Source organism: Quercus lobata, chromosome 8 (assembly GCF_001633185.2).
Source record: "Quercus lobata isolate SW786 chromosome 8, ValleyOak3.0 Primary Assembly, whole genome shotgun sequence".
Classification (NCBI taxonomy): domain Eukaryota; kingdom Viridiplantae; phylum Streptophyta; class Magnoliopsida; order Fagales; family Fagaceae; genus Quercus; species Quercus lobata.
In genome coordinates, this window is record NC_044911.1 from 15,094,178 (window position 1) to 15,116,936 (window position 22,759).

At 41.4% G+C, this 22,759-nt stretch overlaps 1 protein-coding gene across 4 annotated transcripts; it reads left to right on the top strand.

Annotated features, from left to right (window-relative positions):
* The first annotated feature begins 16,518 nt into the window (after nucleotides 1-16,518).
* Nucleotides 16,519-22,360, top strand: LOC115954493 (NAC domain-containing protein 75-like). Of its 4 annotated transcripts, none has more exons than XM_031072356.1 (7): nucleotides 16,519-16,602; nucleotides 17,941-18,140; nucleotides 18,385-18,562; nucleotides 18,819-19,378; nucleotides 19,942-20,229; nucleotides 20,738-20,851; nucleotides 21,707-22,360. In XM_031072356.1, exons 2-7 carry the CDS (start codon nucleotides 18,018-18,020, stop codon nucleotides 21,794-21,796), a joined length of 1,353 nt encoding a protein of 450 aa, XP_030928216.1. In that variant the 5' UTR covers nucleotides 16,519-16,602; nucleotides 17,941-18,017; the 3' UTR covers nucleotides 21,797-22,360. The 4 variants fall into 4 exon arrangements, with proteins under 4 accessions (XP_030928216.1, XP_030928214.1, XP_030928215.1 ...); XM_031072354.1 differs by lacking the exon at nucleotides 16,519-16,602 and adding an exon at nucleotides 17,036-17,168; XM_031072355.1 differs by lacking the exon at nucleotides 16,519-16,602 and adding an exon at nucleotides 17,191-17,435.
* Nucleotides 22,361-22,759: the final 399 nt, after the last annotated feature.

Below are 22,759 nucleotides of genomic sequence, written 5' to 3' on the forward strand. Positions count from 1 at the left end.
CTAGTATTGAAGCCATGCAAGTCTATCCAAGAAACAAGTGAAAAAGTGTTGTTCATTAAAACTCGACAGATATCTTGATAGATAATATCTATCGAGGTTTAATGTTGATGCTCGACAGAAACAGTATTTATCAAGAATTACGAAATTCAAATTTCTAGATCTATTTTCATGCATATCCAAGTGTAATTGTGTAAGATTTCTTTTCTCACAACCCTAGACATATGTAATGATTATTTTAAGGGCCGTCAAAGGGGATACAAAGGTTGTTGCAATTGTTGTTGCACGCATATTGTGACCGAAGACAAAATTGTCCTAGTTCATCATAATCTTTGTAGAAGCTGCTGCGTCTTTGTGCCAAGGGTTTTGTAACCAAGGAGTTTCTTGATCTTCATCGTTTGGATGAACTGAAGAACTTTGCAGCCAACATCTTTCTCAAGTTGGTGTGTTAGTCACGAACTTGGATCCGTGTATCATTGGTTAATCATGCACTGTGAGCCAAGCATTGAAAGGAGAGATTGTCACTACATTACAAGTCCAATTGGATATTGGGGTAAGAGTTCAACTAAAGGTTGGTATTAGGCACTAGCATTCCTTTTACTTGTAACCGCTGTTGAGGGCCATTTGTGAGAATCCAGGTAGAAAGAAAGAAAGCCCAATAACAAGGGCAACAAAGAATTGACAAATCAGACAGCAAAACCATTAGGCCCAAACGGTAGGAATAATGGATCACAGGACCAAGAAATAAACAAATGAGTCTTGAAGAGGCAAGTGGGCTCAAAGAAGCCCGGAAAGAGAGAAATAGCATCCCATGGGCAGTGTATGAGGTAGAAAAGTGAGAAAGGGCCGCCACAGGCCCAAAGTAATGCAAACTAAGAAAGTAAGGGGTTTATAGCAGGCCCATAAACCCCAAGGATGAGAATAAGGTTATTGAGTCAGGGAAGCTCAATGAAGTTAGTAAAAAGCCCATGGAAATGTAGAATAAGCAAAAGGGCCGAGGAAGCCCAAAGAAAGCAAACGGGCCGAGGATGCCCAAAGGAAAGCCAAAAGGGACATAGGAGCCCATAAATAAAAGCAAACCAGTGGCCATGACAAGCCACTGAGAGAAAGAATAAACGGCTGGCCTAAAAGAGGCCCAGCAGGATTAAGTTATTACAACAGAAATAACAAAACGACATTACAAGAAATAAAGGAAAACAAGGAATGGGCCAAAGAAATGTAAGATCCATCATCAAATAAAACCTAGCTCCTGAGAAGAGTGGGAAAACAAAAAGCAGTCCACATAAGAGGTCAAAAAACACGGACGTCGAGCCTCTAGACCACGGTAGACGAATGGGCAGCAAGTAAGTTTTGGACACTTATGGAATGAGGGCACACGCAAGGCCCAGGCACCACCAGCCTGTACCCAGCCAATACAGACCATGGTAAAGTCGGGCAGTCAGAGGATCAGAGGGCATGGTTTGGTGGTGGGGAGAGGGGAAAATCTATTTTTATGGTTCCGGCTCAGGCTCTTTCGAGGAGGTGTCCTACTGGGATGGCTTACTACCCAAAAGAGGCAAGCTGAGTTGGAACCATTAGGTGCATGACATGAGGGATAGAAAGAGAGAGAAATAACCCAGACCATAGTAGGAAAGGGTGCCATAGCAGACTAGCAAACAAAATACTCTTCCTTGTCTGGCGATGAGAGGACAACACACAGACGGAACAGTGATGGTCAACCAGTACACCCAGACCAGACAAAGGGAGTTAAGGGTTAAAACAGTAAAATCGGGTCACGGCAGGCACTATAAAAGGAAGGTCTTGCCGTGAACAGAGAGGAGGAACAACGTAACTTTGACTAAGAAATAGAAAACTTAAAAGAAAGAGCAAGGAAAACGAAGTGAGAAGAAAGAAAGAAATAGTGAGAATTAGAAAGGTGGGCATGCACCGGTAGATTAGTCCCTTCTCTCCCTCATGAAATTCGGCCCTCTGTAAGAAAACTCGAGAGTACCTACACAGAAAACCACTTAGACCCGTTTCCCTCAGGGCGGTTAACATCTATGGTAGGACTCTTTCCTAAGAGATTGACTGCTTCGAGGAGGAACGTTCTCCCCTTTGTGGTTCTGCTCCTACGGATTGAATTTTCGGTCGATTTCCTCTAATATTTCGACTAACCCATGCTTATAAACATTTGATGTCCTCTGTTATGCCTTTTTCTCTTCCATAAAAAAGAAAACAAATAGTATTGTTATTGTAATTGATTTTAAGAGCTATTTGGTCAATTCCCCATTAAAGTGGCTAGATATATATATATATATATATATATATATATATATTTTTATTATTATTATTATTATTATTATGTCTGCCTGCCATGATTTGTCTGAAACAGTTTCGCCTGCCGTGAACACGTCCCTGGCAGATTTGGCCTAGTTTACGCACAAGCCGGACCAACTTAAGCTGAAACTAGGCCGGTCCCGACTCTCTTATCTAGAAAACTTGGGTTTAGTGCAACAGGAGGCAGCCCAATACCACTAGCACTGCCCACCCCTCTACAATTGGCGACTCCGCTGGGGAGTTGGGAAGCAAATAGGGGTAAAAAAAAAAAAAAAATAGAGCCCCTCGCAAACAATGCCACCAAAGTCTAGGAAAACACAGAATATGAGTGTCGTACCCTCATAAGTAGAATCTAGGCTAACAACGCCTCACCAATAGCAACTTAACCAAACAGAAGGTGCCAGCAGAACGGGGGCTGATCCTCAGCCTCCGACAAGAGTCCCCACAGACAATGTCAACACCTTTATTGAAGTATTGCAATCACTGCAGCACTTACAGCAACAAATGATGGAAGAGATCCGTCAACTAAAGGTAGACAAAATAAAGGAGAAAGGCAGCCAGCATGACCCAGAGCATGCAGCAGACAAAAAGGAGACACTGGCAGGAGGTGTCCCACAGAACACAGAACAGCGCTTCATTACTATGGCTGAAGTAGCGGCTCTCCTAGAGCAAGAGAGAGCCAGAACACCAAAGGAGAGGTTTTACGCACGAAGGCCTCCTTACCCTCTAAAGGTACTCAGCAAACCATACCCCGAGAGGTACGAGCCAAGGGCCTTTGCAGAATACGATGGCAGGAAGGGAAGTGCAGTTGAGCATGTGATCAAATTTATTGATACCCTTGGCTCTTATGCAGCAAACGAAGACTTATGTCTGCGGGAGTTTTCAAAGTCACTGTGTGACTGGGCATACACCTAGTACATCGACTTAAAATCAGGATCAATCCCAACTTAGGATGACATGGTGGATGTATTTTGCACTAAGTACTTCCACGAAGAGGAAACAGTAACACTCGCAACCCTGCAAGCGACCAAGCAAAGGAATGGCGAGGATTTGATGGAATGTGCATGACCAACATGATTCGGGAATTCAGAGTTGTCCTAGAAAATCTAGAAATTTCCCAGTTCGCACAGCTATTGCAGAAAGCTAAAAAGACGGCTCAGTCTGTAAAACTCAATTCAGACAAAAGAAATGCCCCGCAGGCTATGACAGTGTCCACTGGGGAGCAGAGAAGGAAAATAGAGGGGAGGGAGTATGATACGCCCCTACCCTTACCATGTACTCCTAAGGAGCTGGATGTGCTGCTAGACAAATGGATAGCGGACAGGATCTTTAAACCCAACCAGGTTTCCAGAGAGTCCACAGAGGAAGAAATGAGAGATCCTCGCTTCTGCCGCCTACACAACTATGTACAACATCCCACCGCAGAATGCTGGGCCCTTCGCAGGTTGGTGCACCACAGGATTAAAGAAGGCACATTAGAGCTAACCCAGCAGGAAGTCCATAGAAACCCACTCCTAAACCGTAAGGGAAAGGGTGTAGCAGCAGTGGTAATATGCACAGACCCGGGAGAGGACGAGGAAGAAAACTTGGCCCTGCTTGCCGCGGCGATTACCACTCTACAGCAGAGTGCCAAGTTCAAAAATCTATTTGACCAGTTGGGACTTACAGCAAAAGAAAGGAAAATAGCCACGGAGGCTTTAGTAAGTATCGCCTCCGGGGCAGGGGTGGAGTGCCTGTCAGCAGAAATGCCAGAAGACAGAGCCTTCCTACAGGAATCAACAGAAATCACGTTCAGCAATAAGGATATGGAGGTGGGACACCCGGATCACAGGAGGCCTCTCTATTTAGCAGCATCTATAAATCAAATCCCCATCAAGAGGGCCTTGGTGGATACAAGTGTTTTCGTAAACCTCATTCCGTTGAGCACCTTGCAAGCAGCAGGAATTTCAAAAAGAAAGATCCAGGGATGCCTGATGGAAGTAACGAGGTTCAGCGGAAAAGGTGAGTACACCGCAGGCCATATTCAGTTGTGGTTGAAAGTAGGCCCTATAGCTTCTTTAACTCGTTTCCATGTGGTCAAAATAGAAGTATCCTATCATGTGCTTTTGGGAAGGTCTTGGTTGCACAAACACTGACTGGTCTCATTCACCTACCACCAATGTGTGAAAGGAAGATTGAATGACAGGATGATACGCATAGCTGCAAACCCCTCGCCATTCGAGTAGGTAGAAGCCCACTTGGTGGAAACCATGTTTTATGACCAATGGGCTCCGTCTGGGGAAAACTCAGTTTCAAAGCCGAGAGGAACCTTCCTGCCTAGGTGGGAAGATGTCCAAGGTGACCCAGAACTACTGGCGCGAAAGAAGAAAAGAAAAGAAGTGTCTGCCGCAGAGCCAGATGAAACACCTCAGTGCATTAGGGTCCGAGACCTTGATGACAGGATTGTGCATAAGTTATGAAGGCGCGTGGGGCCCACGAGTGAGATGCAAGTGGGTCCCACCCAAAAAGGGCAACACAAGAGTTTGGCGTGTTGCATCGCTGAAGAAAGTTTGGGAAAAGAAGAAGAGAAGGATGAGGAAGTTGTGGCAGAAAAGGACACATAGGTTGACCTAGGGTCTGATTCACGAGAACCAAGGTCTATCTCAATTAGTGCAAGCCTGACAGAAAAGGAGAAGTCAGAACTGATACTGTTGTTGAAAGAATTCAAAGACGTTTTTGCTTGGGACTATAGTAAAATGCCAGGACTAGATCCTGGGCTAGTTGCGCATACATTAAATGTAGACCCAGAGGCCAAGCCGGTGGCCCAGCCTGTCAGGATATTTCACACAGAAATAGAAGGGCAAATAGTCAAAGAGGTGCAGAAGTTGCTAGCCGCAGGATTCATCAAGCCTATTCAACATCCTCGTTGGCTATCCAACATAGTACCAATGAAGAAGAAGAACGGCCAGATAAGATGCTGTGACGATTTCAGAAATCTCAACAAAGTCTGTCCAAAGGACGAGTTCCCATTGCCAAACATGGATTTACTAATAGATTCCACGGCAGGAAGTGTCATGTTTTCGTTCATGGACGGTTTCAGCAGATACAATCAGATCAAGATGGCACCAAAGGATGCAGAGAAAACTGCTTTCAGAACACCCATGGGCAATTTCTATTATACAATGATGCCCTTCAGGTTAAAAAATGCAGGTGCAATTTATCAACGAGCAATGACGACCATATTTCATGATATGATGCACCAGGAGCTGGAAGACTATGTGGATGACATAGTGGTTAAATCAAGGAGGAGAGAAGAACACTTTTGCGTACTAAAAAGGGTATTCAAAAGATGCAGAGCTTTTAAGTTAAGGATGAATCCCCTCAAGTGCGCATTCGAAGTGTCCTCTGGGAAATTCTTAGGTTTCCTGGTTCACAGCAGGGGCATAGACGTGGACCCGGCCAAAGCTACGGCCATAGCAACTATGAGACTTCCGGCCACAATAAAAGAGTTGAAGAGCTTCTTAGGAAAAGTCTCATATATCCGGAGATTCATCCCTGGACTGGTATCAATCACCTCTACCTTCACCAAGTTACTCAAAAAGGGGCAAAGTTTTAAGTAGGGGGAAGTGCAACAGACGGCCTTCAAAAGGCTACAACAGATAATGATGAACCTCCCCACGGTGCAGGCTCCTATCCATAAAAGACCACTGCTACTTTATTTGGCCACCAACTCATATGCCATTGGTGCATTAATCGCTCAGGAAGATGGAAGTGGTGCCGAGCAGCCAATATACTACATCAGTCGCACCTTAAAAGATGCAGAAACTCGTTACCCAAGGGTAGAGAGAGTATGCCTGGCCATTGTATACTCTTCGCAAAGGTTGCGTCACTATTTCTTGGCCTACGAAGTATGGCCGATAACTAAGTCCCATGCCATTAAAGCTCTGTTACAACAGCTGATCCTCTCCGGCAGGATATCCCAGTGGTTGCTACAGTTATCACAATATGACTTGAGAATGGGGACACCTAGGGCAGTGAAAAGTCAGGCTATAGCAGATTTATTGGCATAATTTCCAGGAGAGGAAGAATTCCCACTGGATGATGAAGTTTCAGGGGAAGTAGCCGTGGCAGAAGATGTCAGAGAACAGTGGATAATGAAATTTGATGGGTCTTCTACTACCCATTCCGGAGGGGTGGGAGTAGTTTTGTATCATGAAGAAGACAAGGCAATGACACTGTCATTTAAGTTAGAATTCCCTTATTCAAACAACACGACCGAGTACGAAGCCGACCTAACCGGGCTTGCCACGGCTCTCGAAATAGGAGTCAAACATTTGAGGGTATTGGGAGATTCGAACTTGGTTGTCTACCAGGCCAAGGGAAGCTTTTCCTTAAAGGAGCCTAGCCTAGCCCCGTACAGAGCTATGGCCCAGAGAATGGAAGAAAAATTTTCAACCTTCGAAATAGAGCATGCTCCGAGAAACGAAAACCGGTTTATGGACGCATTAGCCGCACTGGGTTCGCAAATAATCTTCAAAGGGAGTAGCACCAGGATAGAAGTCAACAAGAGAGAAGAATCCATCATTGAGGTGTTGAAGGAAAAGTTCTGGGAGGAACAGGGCGAAGGGGATTGGCGGATCCCCATAAAGGAAATCTTGATAAAGGGAGACGATGCAGCAAAATTAAAGATACTAAAAGACTACGCCTTGGTAAAAGAAGAGTTGTACCGCAGGATGCCAGGTGGGGTCTTATCCAGATGTGTGGGGCAGGAAGCAGCCTAGAGAAAATTGAAAGAAATACATAACAAGACTTGCGAGTCCTGCAGAGAAGTCAGTCTTTACCACAAACTTCAGAGGGCAGGCTTCTATTGGCCAAGTATGGGTAAAGATGCAGATCAAGTCCAAACCCAGTGTAGGACCTACCGGCTTGTGGTAGACAGGGAGGAAAGTTACGCTGTATTCGTCAGCGAGGATTGGGGAAGCCCTTTCACGCAGTACCTAACAGAGGGCATCCTGCCACAAAAGCACAGTGAAAAATACAAGCTAAAAAGGTTGGCAACACGTTACTTCTTGCATAACATGGTCCGTTTCAAAAAAGGATATGATGGGGACCCTTTGAGGTGTTTGGGCCCTGAAGAAGCAAAAGAAATGATAAAAGAAGTACATTCAGGGGAATATGGTGAACACCAGGGGAAGAAAAAGTTTTACAGATGCCTGCTGCAGATGGGCTACTATTGGCTAACCATGAAAAGAGATGCGGCAGAATTTGTAAAAAGGTGTCACAGTTGTCAAGTACAAGCCAACTTGATTCATACCCATCCACAGGGATTACACAGCATGGTCACCCCATGGCCCTTCCACACTTAGGGGCTAGATTTAGTAGGGCCAGTCAACCCACCATCACGTGGATACATATAGATATTAGTGGTTACAGAGTATTTTACTAAGTGGGCAGAAGCAATGCCACTCCGTAAGGCCACAGGGGGAGCAGTGGCAAACTTCATCAAAGAAAATATAATTGTGAGATTTGGGGTGCCTCATAGGATCATCAGTGACAACGGCACACCATTTGTCAACAGTGATGTAAGGAGGATGCTAGAGTTCTACCAAGTCAAGCACCACAGGTCATCACCTTATTACCCTCAAGGGAATGGACAGGCAGAGGCAACAAAAAAAACTCTCATAAAAATCATCAATAAAATGAGCCAAGAGTATATAGGAAGATGGACGACGCACCTGCCAGATGCTCTCTGGGCTTACAGAAAATCACCAAAGTCAGCCACAGGCTTTTCACCCTTTTCCGTAGTCTACGAAACTAAGGTAATGACACCATCCCTGAGGGTCATACAGACACGAGAAAAAGAAAAGGAGGGAGAAGTCTTCGCGGCAGAAAGGTGCAAGGACCTAGAAGGGCTTGATGAAAAGAGAGAAGAAACCCAAGAACGCAGCCGAAAATACAGACAAAAGATGACTGAAGCCTACGGCAGGATGACGAAGGAAAGAGTGTTTGCAGAAGGACAACTTATGTTAAAGGTGGCAGACCATGTCAGGCGAGGCCTGGCAGGACCATTTAAGTTTGCACCAAAGTGAGAGGGACCCCTTGTGATAAGGGAAGCGCATCAAAGTGGGTATTATCGCCTAACTCAAGTGGATGGCAGGGACTTGATGGATCCCATCAATGGGAAATGGCTGAAACATTATTATGCTTAGGGAAAAGAGTTATGTGGTTGTCCCTTTCTTTTGTTAAAAAAAAAACTTTATGTTTCCTTCACTGCTTTTTTTTTTTTTTTTATTCCTCCAAGTGACTATTTCACAGAAGAAAAAGTTGTAACGTGCTTTCATGAGTATGTAATGAAAAAGTACGAAGTATTAGCACCATGTCATAGCAATAGTAAAAGAAGTAGCAAGGTGTAGTATCATGGTTACAAACCCAAACTGTGGCAAACACAGGCCAAATAAACACTATAGGAAACATATAAGTGTTCTGTGCGACATGACAAAAACAGGAAAACAAAGAAAAGGGAAGGGAACTACGTCATCATCAATGGAGTCCGGAAATGAGAGTCTGGTCTCCAAAACGACTGGGCCCACTAACGCCGGAAAGAAGGCGCTCACGACGACCCTCCAAATCCGCCACCTCTTTCTTCAGAAGCTCGATACGGGCATCTATAGCATCAACGGCTGGCTGAACTCTCCTCATAAAAAGGGCTCGGGCAACTTCACGGAGGTGATCGAGAACAAACTCCACAGCAAAGCCCACGTTGATAAGCTCCTGAATCACGGCCCTCCACTACAGGATTCTCTCGGCAGAAACAGAATCAATAAAGCTGTGCTCAATGTCGTTCAGCACACATCCCAACATCTTCAAGAAATGCTCCCTAGCAGAACGGCCAAGATGGAATTCTTGCATAAAATTGCCACAGCTGCTGTAGATCATCACCAAGTGAGAAACGCAATCCTCGGGAACTCGAAAGCCATAAAATCCACGTAAGGAGGACCAGAAGCCTAGAAGTCTGCCGGGCCAAGGTCGTTAACCTCTGGTAGGTCAAAGCGGGCAAAGAAGGTTGCAGCATCATTCGGGACGGCGGCGGAATTGCTACCCACCTCAAACTGAGAAGGGGCAATAGGAAGTGGACCTAAAAAAAAAAAAATGAAAAGCCATGGTCTGGGAAGAGAAGATTTACAAAAAAAAAGAGATGATATAATAAAAGAGAAAGAAAACTTGCTAGAGCTACCAGGAATGGGGGCTGTGGGTGTAGCGGAAACAAGTACTATAGGTACAGTAGAAGCAGGAGCAGTAGGTGCTGCTGAAAAAGGTACTGAAGGCGCGACAGGAATGGGCGCTACGGGTATGGCAGGAGCAGGCATTCCCACGCCTGCTGTAATTCCTGGCCCCTCAAAAGTCTCTGCAAGCAAGGAGATAGGCGTGCAAATGAAACGCAAGTACAAAAAAAAAAAGAGGAAAGAGCAGGGGAGGAAAGATACATACCCATGAAGTCAGGTTCGAGCAAAGCACTCTCCTCTTCATCAAAATCAGAAATCCTCTTCTTCAGGATGGGCGCATCATCGGGATTCTCAAGAATGTCATCGGACCCCTCAGAGGATAAGTCCGTATCAAGACCACGGGTAGCGGAACCGGGAATGGAGGAAGGAGTAATAACAATGGAAGCACCGCCCTTTGTAGCCTTGGAGATAGCTGCAAAGGGGTCACTGGTCGAAATGACAAGCGGCAAAACAGAAGGAGCGGTCTTAGTCTAAACGGTGGTAGGAGAAATTGCTCTCTCTAGAGGAGTGGGTGTCTCGGTGGGCAAAGGTGTAGTCTCACCAACCCCTTCGATATGAGTATCTTCTTCTCTAGGTACCGGCTGGGTGGAAGGGGTAGGAGCTTTAGCAGGAGCCTTATGTGCAGCAGTGGAGGGAACGGGTGTTGCGAATATCACATCGGCCCCATCAAAAAACCCTTCCATGGGTACACCCATGGTGGTGGAAATCTCCTCGGCAGTAGGGCGATATATGGATAGAGGTTCGGGCTCCTCCTAAAAAAAAAGGGGGAAAAAGGGGAAGAAGGTGAATACAAATACTGACGTGAAGACCAAATGAATTATTAAGCAAAACAAAAGACATGTAGCAGAGGGAACACGTGCGGAAAAAAAAAAAAAAAAAAAAAAAAAAGTGAAGAAAAGAGACTTACCTCAAATTCGGGCTCATCAAGCAAGATAGGGTGGGTAACTGACGAGTCCTCCTTATGCTTAGACTAAAAGGAAGGAGGAAGAGGAAATTAGCAAGGTTAGCTGCAAGAAAGTTAAAAGGTATTTTTGTCAAAAAAGAAAGAAGGGGAGAGATAACTTACCCTCCGCTTAGCAACAGACACAGGATGAGGAGTTGTCTTCCTTTTGCTACCTCAAGTTCTGCTAGCCAGGGAAGCACCTGTAGGTGGTAGTGGGGTGGCAGACTTGGCTTTGCCGGCAGATTTAAGCTTGGCAGGAGTTTTCTTACTCGGTACAGAGATGTTTATTACTTTGACATTTTTCTTCCAACCAGAAGGATAATCGTCAGCATGCCAATACCATCCTTTTTTCTCTACATCCCATTCAAAAATGGCTGACCAGTTCTGTCTCCTAGCATACGCCAAAACAGACTTGGAAGGAAGAAGCAAGCGAGGGTTAACCGAAATGACCATACCTAGCCCATCAGGGGGAATAAGAGAGAAGTCATGGCTACCCACTAGCTCATCCACAAATGTAGTCATCACCATGTGCCAATAACCGCGCATGGGAGGAGTATAGAGGCCCTCCCTTAGTGAATCGGGAACTGTAATGGCACTAAAGCGCTGCCTCCAAAATTCAAAGGCAGTAGGCCGCAAGAAAAGACGGACTGAAGTAGGAGATTCCATAAGGAAGGAAATGTCATCGGGGATATCCTGATCTAACCCAAACTGCCTTCTCACCCAGTTAGCAGGATAGTGAACAAACCTAATGCCTTCGTCTGCTAAGTAAGGCAGACATCCGGCATTAGTGGCCGCCAGATAAGTAATCCCTATTTCATCAAAACTAACCAAGGGGGTAGTAGTCCCAATGGTGTCAACAAATGAACCCATGGCAGAATCCATACATGTATAATTTGCACCCAAGTTTCTATAGGCCCTCCAAGAAAAACCAACGCCCTCATCAAAAGACTCAACCACGGAATAGCCAATGGGCTTCAAGCCAGACCAGTGGAAAGCAAGCGAAAAATCAGACTCAAACCTACCGCAAAAGTCAGTAATTACCCTCGGACATGTCTGGTACTTATCTCTAGCAAAACGAGCAAATCTGCACTTTGCCAAGTATTGAGCACAATGCTCAAATAACAACTGCTGCAGTATGGTACAGTGGACGGAAGAGGTAACTATATGGCAGGACCCAGCCTGACTCTCATCACTACTTAAAATGTCTAATTGGACATACAGATGCCCCAGGAACATGGGGGCCAACAACAGGCTCACCCCAGCAGATATTTTGATGGCTAAACGAAAGTACAAAGGTTTTATGGCATAGTGGGGGTGGGACCCAGAAACAAATTTGCAAAGCCAAAACGCAACAAAAGCTGCGCGGCGAGTAGCTACAGAAAACTTAGAAGAAGAACTAACCTAGTATGACAGTTTGGCGTTTCCGGCCATTTTTTTCCTCAGTTCGGCCTCAATCGCCTCTTCCTCTGGAGAAAACTCTAGAGTGGCAGGATCGGGATCACTAAGAATAGGCAGGAGTAATTGATTGGCCACATCTTCGAGGGTAACGGTGAGTTCGCCACACGAGAAAAAGAAGGTGTGGGTGGTGGTACACCACCGTCGGACCAAATGTCGGAGGTTGTAGAGGTCCCGAAAGTTCAACAGGCAGCGAGATGAGACAATAGCTTTCAAAACGCCGGCTCGTTGCAACAACCCCATGAAGCCCGTATCAGATAGCTCATTGTCGACCCATTCTCTCCAACCCAAGGTAGTGCCAGACCCAAATTTGAAATCAATGGGTACGGGAAGTGAGATGCCTTGGCAAATGGCTAGATCGGGGATTAAAAATGCTAACGGAGCCCAAGAGACGTCGGGGTTTCGCCGGCCAAGGGCAAGCCATACGCGACCCGGCAGCGACGGCGCATGGTCACCAGGAACTTTTGGAAAGTAAGGGTGGGCTTCATACCACAGATCGATCAAAGGGGTACATTCACTGTTGGGTCCGCGCCGTGTCTCTTCCCTAGCGGACTGCTACGAATCTGAGTGTTCCGTCTCCTCGCCTACGTTAGGAACGGCGGAAGAGTCGGAAGCGATTGTCTTCCCTTTACGGCGGGAAGAGCCTTGGCTTTTCACCGGCGACATGGTGAGAGGACTTAGTCAGAGAAGATGGTTACGGATGTTTGAAAAGGAAAAGATAATGAAGAGTAAGAGACAGAGAATATGTGTTCTTGGAAAAGAAGGAGTTTGTGTTTAAAGTGCAGAATGATTCCTCTTTAAATACCCAGGTCATTAATAACGGTACGAAGGAAGGCAACGAGTCAGCCATCAAAATGAGATGAAATTAATGAAGCGGTGACTATGCTTAGAAAATAACTGTCAAACTTGGAAATTCGAAGAGACAACCCTGTTCGTAGCAGGAAGGAAAATATAATATATATATATATATATATATTTATAAGAAGGGGTCCACAGCTTAAAAAAGACCTGCGAAAAAAGAAGAAGAAAAAGATGAGAAGAGAGAAGGGCAGAAAAGTCTTTTCATTCACATATGAACTACAGAAACGTTTCATATGTTCAGGGGGCTAAATGTTGAGGGTCATTTGTGAGAATCCAGGTGGAAAGAAAGAAAGCCCAATAACAAGGGCAACAAAGAATTGACAAAGCACACAGTAAAACCATTAGGCCCAAGCGGCAAGAATAATGGATCACAGGCCCAAAAAATAAACAAATGGGCCTTGAAGAGGCAAGTGGGCTCAAAGAAGCCCCGAAAGAAAGAAATAGTATCTCATGGGCAGTGTATGAGGTAGAAAAGCAAGAAAGGGCCGCCGCAGGTCCAAAATAATGCAAACTAAGAAAGTAAGGGGTTTAAAGCAGGCCCATAAACCCCAAGGATGAGAATAAGGTTATTGGGCCAAGGAAACCTAATGAAGTTAGTAAAAAACCCATGGGAATGTAGAATAAGCAAAAGGGCCGAGGAAGCCGAAAGAAAGCAAACAGGCCGAGGATGCCCAAAGGAAAGCCAAAAGGGACATAGGAGCCCATAAATAAAAGCAAACCAGTGGCCATGCCAAGCCACTGAGAGAAGGAATAAACAGCTGGCCTAAAAGAGGCCCAGCAGGATTAAGTTATTACAGCAGGAATAACAGAACGACATTACAAGAAATAAAGGAAAACAAGGAATGGGCCAAAGAAATGTAAGATCCATCATCAAATAAAGCCCAGCTCCTGAGAGGAGCGGGAAAATAAAAATCAGTCCACATAAGAGGTCAAAAAACATGAACGGTGAGTCTCTAAACCACGGCAGACGAATGGGCAGTAGGCAAATTTTGGACACATATGGAATGAGGGCACGCGCAAGGCCCAGGCACCACCAGTCTATACCCAGCCAATACAGAGCATGGTGAGATCAAGGGGTCAGAGGATCAAAGGGCATGGTTTGGTGGTGGGGAGAGGGGAAAATCTATTTTTATGGTTCCGGCTCAGGCTCTTTCGGGGAGGTGTCCTGCTGGGATGACTTACTACCCAAAAGAGGCAAACTAAGTTGGAACCATTAGGTGCATGCCATGAGGGATAGAGAGAGAGAAATAATCCAGACCGTAGCAGGAAAGGGTGCCACGACAGACTAGCAAACAAAATACTCTTCCTTATCTAGCGATAGGAGGACGACACTAGACGGAACAGTGATGGTCGGCCAGTACACCCAGACCAGCAAGGAAAACGAAGTGAGAAGAAGGAAAGAAATAGTGAGAATTAGAAAGGTGGGCATGCACTAGTAGATTAGTCCCTTCTCTCCCTCATGAAATCTGACCCTCTGTAAGAAAACTCGAGAATACCTACGCAGAAAACCACTTAGACCCGTTTCTCTCAGGGCGGTTAACCTCTATAATAGGACTCTTTCCTGAGAGATTGACTGCTTTGAGGAGGAACGTTCTCCCCTTTGTGGTTCTGCTCCTGCGGATTGAATTTCCGGTCGATTTCCTCTAATATTCCGACTAACCCATACTTATAAACATTTGATGTCCTCTGTTATGCCTTTTTCTCTTCCGTAAAAAAGAAAACAAATAGTATTATTATTGTAATTGATTTTAAGGGCTATTTGGTCAATTCTCCATTAAAGTGGCTAGATATTTTCTGTTTTTATTATTATTATTATTATGTCTGCCTACCATGATTTGTCTGAAACAGTTTCACCTGCCGTGAACACGTCCCTGGCAGATTTGGCTTAGTTTGCGCACAAGTCGGACCAACTTAAGCTGAAGCTAAGCCGATCCCGACTCTCTTATCCAGAAAACTTGGGCTTAGTGCAGCAAGAGGCAGCCCAACACCACTAGCACTGCCCACCCCCCTACAACCACTTGTTTTGATAATAGTGGATTCTCAGAAGTGGTGACCTTAAATTCATTTAGTGAAGCTTTGCCTCGGTGGTTTTCCCTATTTGTAAATAAATTACCTGTGTCAAATTTAATTTTCGCTGCATTTAGTTATTTGGTGATTTGTTTGTGCTACCACGCTTATTGCATGTAATTGAATCAAATTACTTTCACTTGACTGAATTAATTGATTAAGTTACTAAAGAGGTCAATACATTCTTGGTCTATCAGCTCCTATGTATAATAGTTAGAAAACAAGCATTGAGAGCTCTTTATCATCTTTATTTATTGTACGTGTATATATATATACATATATATATATATATATATATGCTAGAATAATTCAATCCCACGCATAAAGTTACTTCTCATTCCACATTTTTGTTTCTCTGAAACTATCTATAATTTAAAATACATATATACTAAGTATTATTCTCCTCCCTTCCAAAATGAACACCTAAACTCACAAAGATGCTGCCAAGTGAAATGCACCTTGAAAGTTTGTGGAATATTTCATTCGCATTGCTGAATATTATCCTTGTTTATTATTATTGAAATTCCCGGGCACATTTAATTTCCCCTACAAAAAGGAAATAACCATTTATAACACAATAAGAATATATAAATATCAAGATATATTATGGGACATGCAAAGAATCAAGAGCATGAAAACAGTGTTAAGATATGTGGGGTCCATTTCTTGATTAGTCAAAGGTCAACTAATTGGATAATATGAGCAACCTGATTCTTCATTCTTTTGGACAAAAAGAGAGAACTAAAAATCAAAGGTTGTTTACCATTTGATTGGTTTCAACCAATTAGCCCTCTGTTTATGTTCACAATGTCTAATGTCACACAGATATACCTCTCTCTCTCTCTCTCTCTCTCTCTCTCTCTCTCTATATATATATATATATACATATATATATATATATTCCTCACTGGCAATTCTATTAGACAATTCAATAATTCTAGGATAACAAAAAAAATTTGCAAAATATTTTATAATTATCACAATGATAAGTTGTTAATAGTAAATGTTAAAGTGGTATTAATGGTGAGTCAAATTATATAAAAAAGGGAAAGTGTAACTCAATAATTGCAAGAAATTTTATGAAAAATTGTTGTGCTTTTAACCTTACTCTAAGATTGTTGAGAGAGAGAGAGAGAGAGAAATATCAGACAAAGAAGCAATCATGGCCATCTATCTGTTGTGTAAACATCATTTCTGGACCCTTCATAATTCTACTCTTGACTGCTCAAAAGAATGTTATAAACGTGAATGCTAACCATCATCTGATCAAAGTACTTTAAGGGCAGAAGATTTACAAGCTGGGCCCACATAGTGGTGGGTCTACAATATCATTCATGTGTAAACATGAACCGTGTGAGTGGAATGTACTTCAGATTTCCCCCCCTAGAATTAACATAAAAAGCCAAAAGGAGACAGGAAAATATACAAACTATAGTACACACAGAATTAGTATTGTTTCTTATTGTTATTCTCATGGTAAAATGTTTGGTGCTTCAACCGGAAGTTTCGTAGAATTTTTTTTATTATATGATTTTATATAATTCTAATTAGAAGGGGTGGTGGTGGTCCATCAAGTATACTGCTCATTTGCCTTGCTTATCAAGCAACCTTCTAATATCTCTCTCTCTCTCTCTCTCTCTCTCTCTCTCTGCAACATTCATGGCAAAAGCATAATCATCAGCACTCCAGCTCAAAACCCATGTGAGTTCCTATCATCCTTTCTTTTTCTCTCCTATTTCTATTTTTCTCAACCTCTCTCTCTTTTCCTATCCTTCTTACATCCCCATGAAGAATTTTCTTTTTTGGCCTATATTGTACTCTTAAGTCCTAACTATAATCTGTTATGTAAAATTATGAAACTGAAAACCCTTGGTTTCGTGTTTATCACTCAAAAGTTTTACTGTCAGTGTGATGTAAATTACTAAATCTTCTTTTCTTTTTCTTTTTCTTTTTTTTTTTTTTTTTAAACACAGTTTAAGTTATATTAACTTTGTCGATTTCACCATTTTACCATGAAAATGGTAACCCAATGCTTATCTATAATGTTTTTGTTTTTTTTTTTTTTGCTTCTTCCTATACTATATGTTATTATTATTATAATTTCAATAAATATAAGTAAAAATTCAGATGGGTTGCTCTAGCTTTTGAATGTTTGGCTTAGAAAACAGCTGTGAAGGCCGTTTCTTGCCTTTTGCTTTTGTAGTCAAGGCTCAAACAAAGGTGAAGGAGAGCCCCCTTGAGCTTTAGAAAAACAAAATACCAACCAGGTTTTCTTTCTATCCTGTTCTCTTCCTTTCTCTTTCTCTCTATTCTTTCTTTCTTTCTTTCTCTTTCTCTCTCTCTCTCTCTCTCTCTCTCTCTCAAACCGCCTACATGCGCTTCTTAATTTGGCAAAGGCATAAAGTTGGTATGTAGGTTTGAGGGTACCTTTTCCTTTTTTTCCTCTCTTACACAGAAACACACACAAAGACAGGCACTTGCTTCAGTTAAAGTAGCCAGAGAGGGAATTCCGGTGTTTTTCATGGTTAAAGCAGGTTTATAGTTCAATCCCACTGTGACAGTTTCCTTTTTTCCTCCTCTTCTTCTTCTTCTTCTTCTTCTTCTTCTCTTTACAAGTTTTTTCCTAGGGAATATTTGTATTTCCTATCCTGGGCATATATTTTCTCATCTGATTTCCTGATTTTTTTTTATTTAGACTGAATTGGTTGATTGGTGTATTCTAAGAACATGTAATCAATCAGTTTTTTTTTTTTTTTTAGTTACTATATATATCCAACACTTCTTTTTTTTCTTCTTTTTTGGGGAGGGGGGGTCATTCCTTAATTGTTTTCTGATTGAACCAGACTTTGGTTGAGCTTGCTTGTTTATATATATATATATATATATATATATATACACCTTTTGAAGCAACAGTCCAAGTTCATATTTTAGAAAACTGTTGTAGAAGTAGAATACCCAGAAATTTTATTTCTTTGTACTCTTTCCCTTTACTTCTGAAGCATCAGATCTCAATCAAAGTTATGGTTTCTATCAATATAGAGAGCAAAGCTGGGATATGAGATTTCAAGTCAAGGGAAAAAAGATAGCTGCTATATATTCAGTACGTGAAAAGAGCAATGAATAAGAGTAGTTTGGGCTCCATCAGCAGCTCTGATCTCATCGATGCCAAGCTTGAAGAGCATCAAATGTGTGGATCCAAGCACTGTCCCGGTTGTGGACACAAGCTTGAGGGAAAGCCGGTACGGAAAATCTCATAATATTCTTGGCTTCAAACATAAAGATTTTTTATTTATTTTTTTTTTTACATATGAGAAATCGCAAAAGAAAGAAATATGCTTGCTCTTTTATTATGATACTAATATTATTCTCATAATCATTTCTTTTCATATAAAAACAAATCAAAATTTAATTAAAGGGACCCTCTTTTTCTTTTTTCTCTCTCTTTTGCTTTGATTTTTTACTTGAGTTTGAATTGAGTTTCAGGATTGGTTAGGTCTACCTGCAGGAGTGAAATTTGATCCTACAGACCAAGAATTGATCGAACACCTTGAAGCAAAGGTAGAGGCCAAAGACATGAAATCTCACCCTTTGATAGATGAGTTTATCCCTACTATTGAAGGAGAAGATGGGATTTGCTATACCCATCCAGAAAAACTTCCAGGTCAGAAACTGGAATATTATCTATGTGTTTGTGCTGGATATGTCAACACTAGCATCATTTAATATTGTTAGGTTTTACTAAAACATTAGGTCTCAAACCAAGTGAAACTTCATGCATTGGGTATGTTATAAGTACACCATGCTAGCTGTTCCTATATTTGTTACGACTTTGAAGAACCCCACTTGTCTGCAAGTTTGTTACACCTAAGTCAACCTAACTTTGATTTTTGCTGATGCTTCATTCACATTAATTCCAGGAGTCACAAGAGATGGCTTGAGCAGGCATTTCTTTCATAGACCATCGAAAGCTTACACAACTGGGACAAGAAAGAGAAGAAAAATTCAAACCGAATGTGACTTGCAAGGTGGTGAAACAAGGTGGCACAAGACTGGCAAAACTAGGCCTGTAATGGTGAATGGCAAGCAAAAAGGGTGCAAGAAAATACTAGTCCTTTATACAAATTTTGGCAAAAACAGAAAACCCGAAAAGACCAACTGGGTCATGCATCAATACCACCTTGGTCAACATGAAGAAGAGAAAGAAGGGGAGCTTGTGGTTTCAAAGATATTCTATCAGACACAGCCAAGACAATGCAATTGGTCTGATAGGAGTGCAACCACTGGCGAAGGAAACAGTGACCCCAATAGCAGGAGAGATAGTGGTAGTGGAAGTTGTTCTTCCAAGGAAGTAGTTCCTCATAGAGATGAAATGTCTGCAGCTGGGGTTGCTCCAATATCAGGTTACAGTGCCATTGACATTCAACAGTTAAAATCTGACCATTTCAGCTTTGCCCCACTCAGGAAAAGCTTTGATGAGGTACATTTATTTGTTAATTAATTCATTCAATGTTTTTTTTCAAACATCTGAAACTTCCATGCATCTCCTTTATCAATCAAACACTAATCAATGATAAACATATATAATATATGGGTGTTGAAGTTAGCATATTGCTAGAAATTTTTGTCTTTTTCGGCTCAATAAAATTTAGATGAATTAAATCACATCACTATTAGCATGTTGAATTGTTGATCTTCAGCGTCTAGAAGTAATTAGATTTTGACATCAAACTAGTCATATACTTCTCAAATATTTATTTTTTTATTTTTATTTTTTAAAGAACTCAAAAAGTTTTAGGGTTGCTTTTCTCATACCCATTGCTTGCATATGCAGCATGAAAACTCTATGGACCTCTCTTGATTAGCATTGTCAGCTAACTAAAGCTTGTTTACCCACCAAAAGGGCTACATTAAATTGAAATAAATGCCCAAGTTGACAAATAGAAAAACAATAAAGAGAGAAAAGAGAACTAAAGCGAAATGAAGGGAAGCTGAAAATGGACTAGCTAGCAAACTGCTTCATAAGGGTGTTGTCTGTTGCAGGTAGGGATAGCAGAGGCTTCAACAGCAAGGGAAGCACCGGCATCAGGCACGTGCGAAGAGTTGCGAGATCATCAGAGGCCACATCCTATGGCCCATGAGCACCATCACCAACAGCAACAACATCACCATGCACACCATCAGCTTGCAACTACAGCCTTCCACATCAGCAGACCTTCACATCCCATTTCAACCATCATTTCACCACCTCCACTCCATCACACCTCTATTATTCTCGACCAAGACCCGTACCATGTCCCCAGAATAATGCTCCAAAATGAGAATTTCCAGGTAATCAAGCTATAGTCCGAATTAAATTTAATTAATAAATAAATAAAAATCATATTCAGGTCACAAAGGTCCAACTTTTACTGGTAGATGTGTTTCCTAAATATGTACTTCATTAGTCGGTGTAGTTTTCTCCTTTGTTTGCTAATACTATTTTCTAGTACTAAAGTGAGGTGTATAAGATAAAAGAAAATGTAAAAAAGTGAGGGAGCCGCAATAGTCGAAAACTAAGACCCTGTTACACCGGCAAAGACTAATGATACAATTTTTTTGAATGTGTATTAACTAAAAGTTGCAGTCTGGTAATATTTCTGAGTTTTTAACCGAAATCCAGTTGAGTCTGAGTCGTGGTTTTCATGTGGCAGACTCTGTGAGTCAAGCTGCTTTTGATGTTTGCTAAATTACAAACATGAAATTGTCTTTATACTTTTAAATCCTTGTTGAAGACATGATGATTAAGAAGTGTTTTTCTTTTGTTCTTTGTCCTTGTCTTTTGAATGCATAAATACAGCAGCAACAACAACAACAGCAGCAGCAGCAGCAACAGCATCATAAACTTGGAGGAAGGTCTGCATCAGGTTTAGAGGAACTCATAATGGGTTGCACTTCAACTAATATCAAAGAAGTGAGTGTGAGCTTTTTGACCCTGAAATCCATAAGCCCTTTTTTTTTTTTCATAATTGCAATTAGGGGAGAAGAAAGAAAAGGTAAATAAGGATTAAAAAGGACAAAAAGAAAGATAAATAAATTCCTTTGTTGATATAATTTAAATTAAAGAGAGAAACCAGAAGAACTTTTTTTTTTTCTTCCTTTACACTTTATCTTCCCTCCCGGTCCTCTAATGCTAGAGATGCAAGCATCTAACCTAGCTTATCAAGACTCTATAGACAATCTTTTCTACCTAAATGCATGGAAAGAGCGAGTTAGGTTGAAGAATTTCAAGGGAAAAATAAAAGCACGAACTGAAGCTGCTTTTGTACTTGTTTTTTTTTTTTTTTTTTTCCTTTTTCATTTTCTGGGTTGATCTGTTTTTTATCAGATCAAAAAAATAGGAAACCTAAGAATATAGTAATAAGAAAATGTGAAACCAGAAGAGACTAAAGAACCTCTCCTTATTCTTCTTTTGAAAAACTTAAACTACAAACTACTTTTCCCAAGACTTTTTCTTTTCAATAATTTGCCTGTTAACATGCTATTCAAATGACAATAAATAGCACTAAAAGGGTCATAATTAGGTATATAATTTAAGGAATTGTCTTTCTTTTTCCCACTTTTGAAAGGAGAGGAATGATAGTGACTTGTATCTTTTGTGATGTGTGGCCTTACAAGAAAGGCACAACACCAGACATTTTGATTGCTAGGGAAAAAGATTAAAGAGGCTGCTTCTTCTTGTTTCATAAGTAGACTGTATATATATTGTATTCTATTCCATCTCTAACGCTAATCTTCACATGCCTGGCTTGCATTTAATTTGTTGCAGGAATCATCCATCACAAATCCTCAAGAGGCAGAATGGTTGAAGTATTCTTCATTCTGGCCTGACCCTGACAACCCGGATCATCATGGGTAGGAGCAAAATATTATAGAGAATAAAAAACAACCTTACAGACAACATCATTATCGTCATCATTAGTATTTGAAACCTTCCTCAAGTTCTTTTCAACATGAGGCCATGAAACCATCTATAGTTGGCACTTTTTCTTTTCTTTTTACTGGGGGAGCCTGGCTAAGCTTTGATGGCTCTCAACCGAACTAACTGTGCAACAGTCCATGTTGGAAAGAAAGAGAGAAAGAAGAAAAGGAAAAAGAAAGAAAGAAAAAACAAAGAAAAAGAAAAGAAACCAAGAAAGGCTGCAATCTATTCTGACAAATAGAAGAAGAACCAAAGACCCAAAGCAAATCCTTCCTGCATGAAAATCATCACCATTATGATTACAATATCATCTTTATGGTTATTCTTATTATTTTATTATTTTAAGATGTTTGTATAATTTCTCTTTCTTGTTCTTTACGAAGAAAATACCAAAGAGTTTGTGCAAATTGCAACAAATACTTTGTTAATTGTGCTGTGATTAATCACTTTGTTAGTAAAATATGAATATATAGGGCTTCATATGATTTCCCTTTATAGAAATGAAGATGCCCTAAGCAATTGTTTAATTTATCTCATTGATGCTTCACTTTTCCACATCTTTTCATAATTTGGGAAATTTTCAATGAGACGTATTGGTTCTTCTCACTCTTTTTAAATTATAGGTATATATATGTGACATGGATTTTAGAAGTCCATAGCCTTTGCAAAATTCCAGGTATTATATAGCTGGTCTAATTAACAGATCAAATCAACTGGGTTGGTCATAGCTTATTGACATCCATCTCTTTTTCTTTTTTTACCTTAATAAAAATCACATACATGAAGATACTTATTTTAATTTCCTAAAGAAGAGTTGGTTTTCCGGAGGAAAAGAATATATGCCCAATCATATGCCTTTATGTTGTTCTTATTGATGGTATAGTAGTAGTGTCAAGTGTG

Bases quoted from the DNA above. Each gene is read 5' to 3' on its own strand.
- LOC115954493 (XM_031072356.1), top strand. From the start codon at position 18,018: ATGAATAAGAGTAGTTTGGGCTCCATCAGCAGCTCTGATCTCATCGAT. The intron at 18,563-18,818 runs GTCAGAAACTGG...CATTAATTCCAG, and splicing joins CCATCCAGAAAAACTTCCAG to GAGTCACAAGAGATGGCTTG. The intron at 19,379-19,941 runs GTACATTTATTT...TGTCTGTTGCAG, and splicing joins TCAGGAAAAGCTTTGATGAG to GTAGGGATAGCAGAGGCTTC.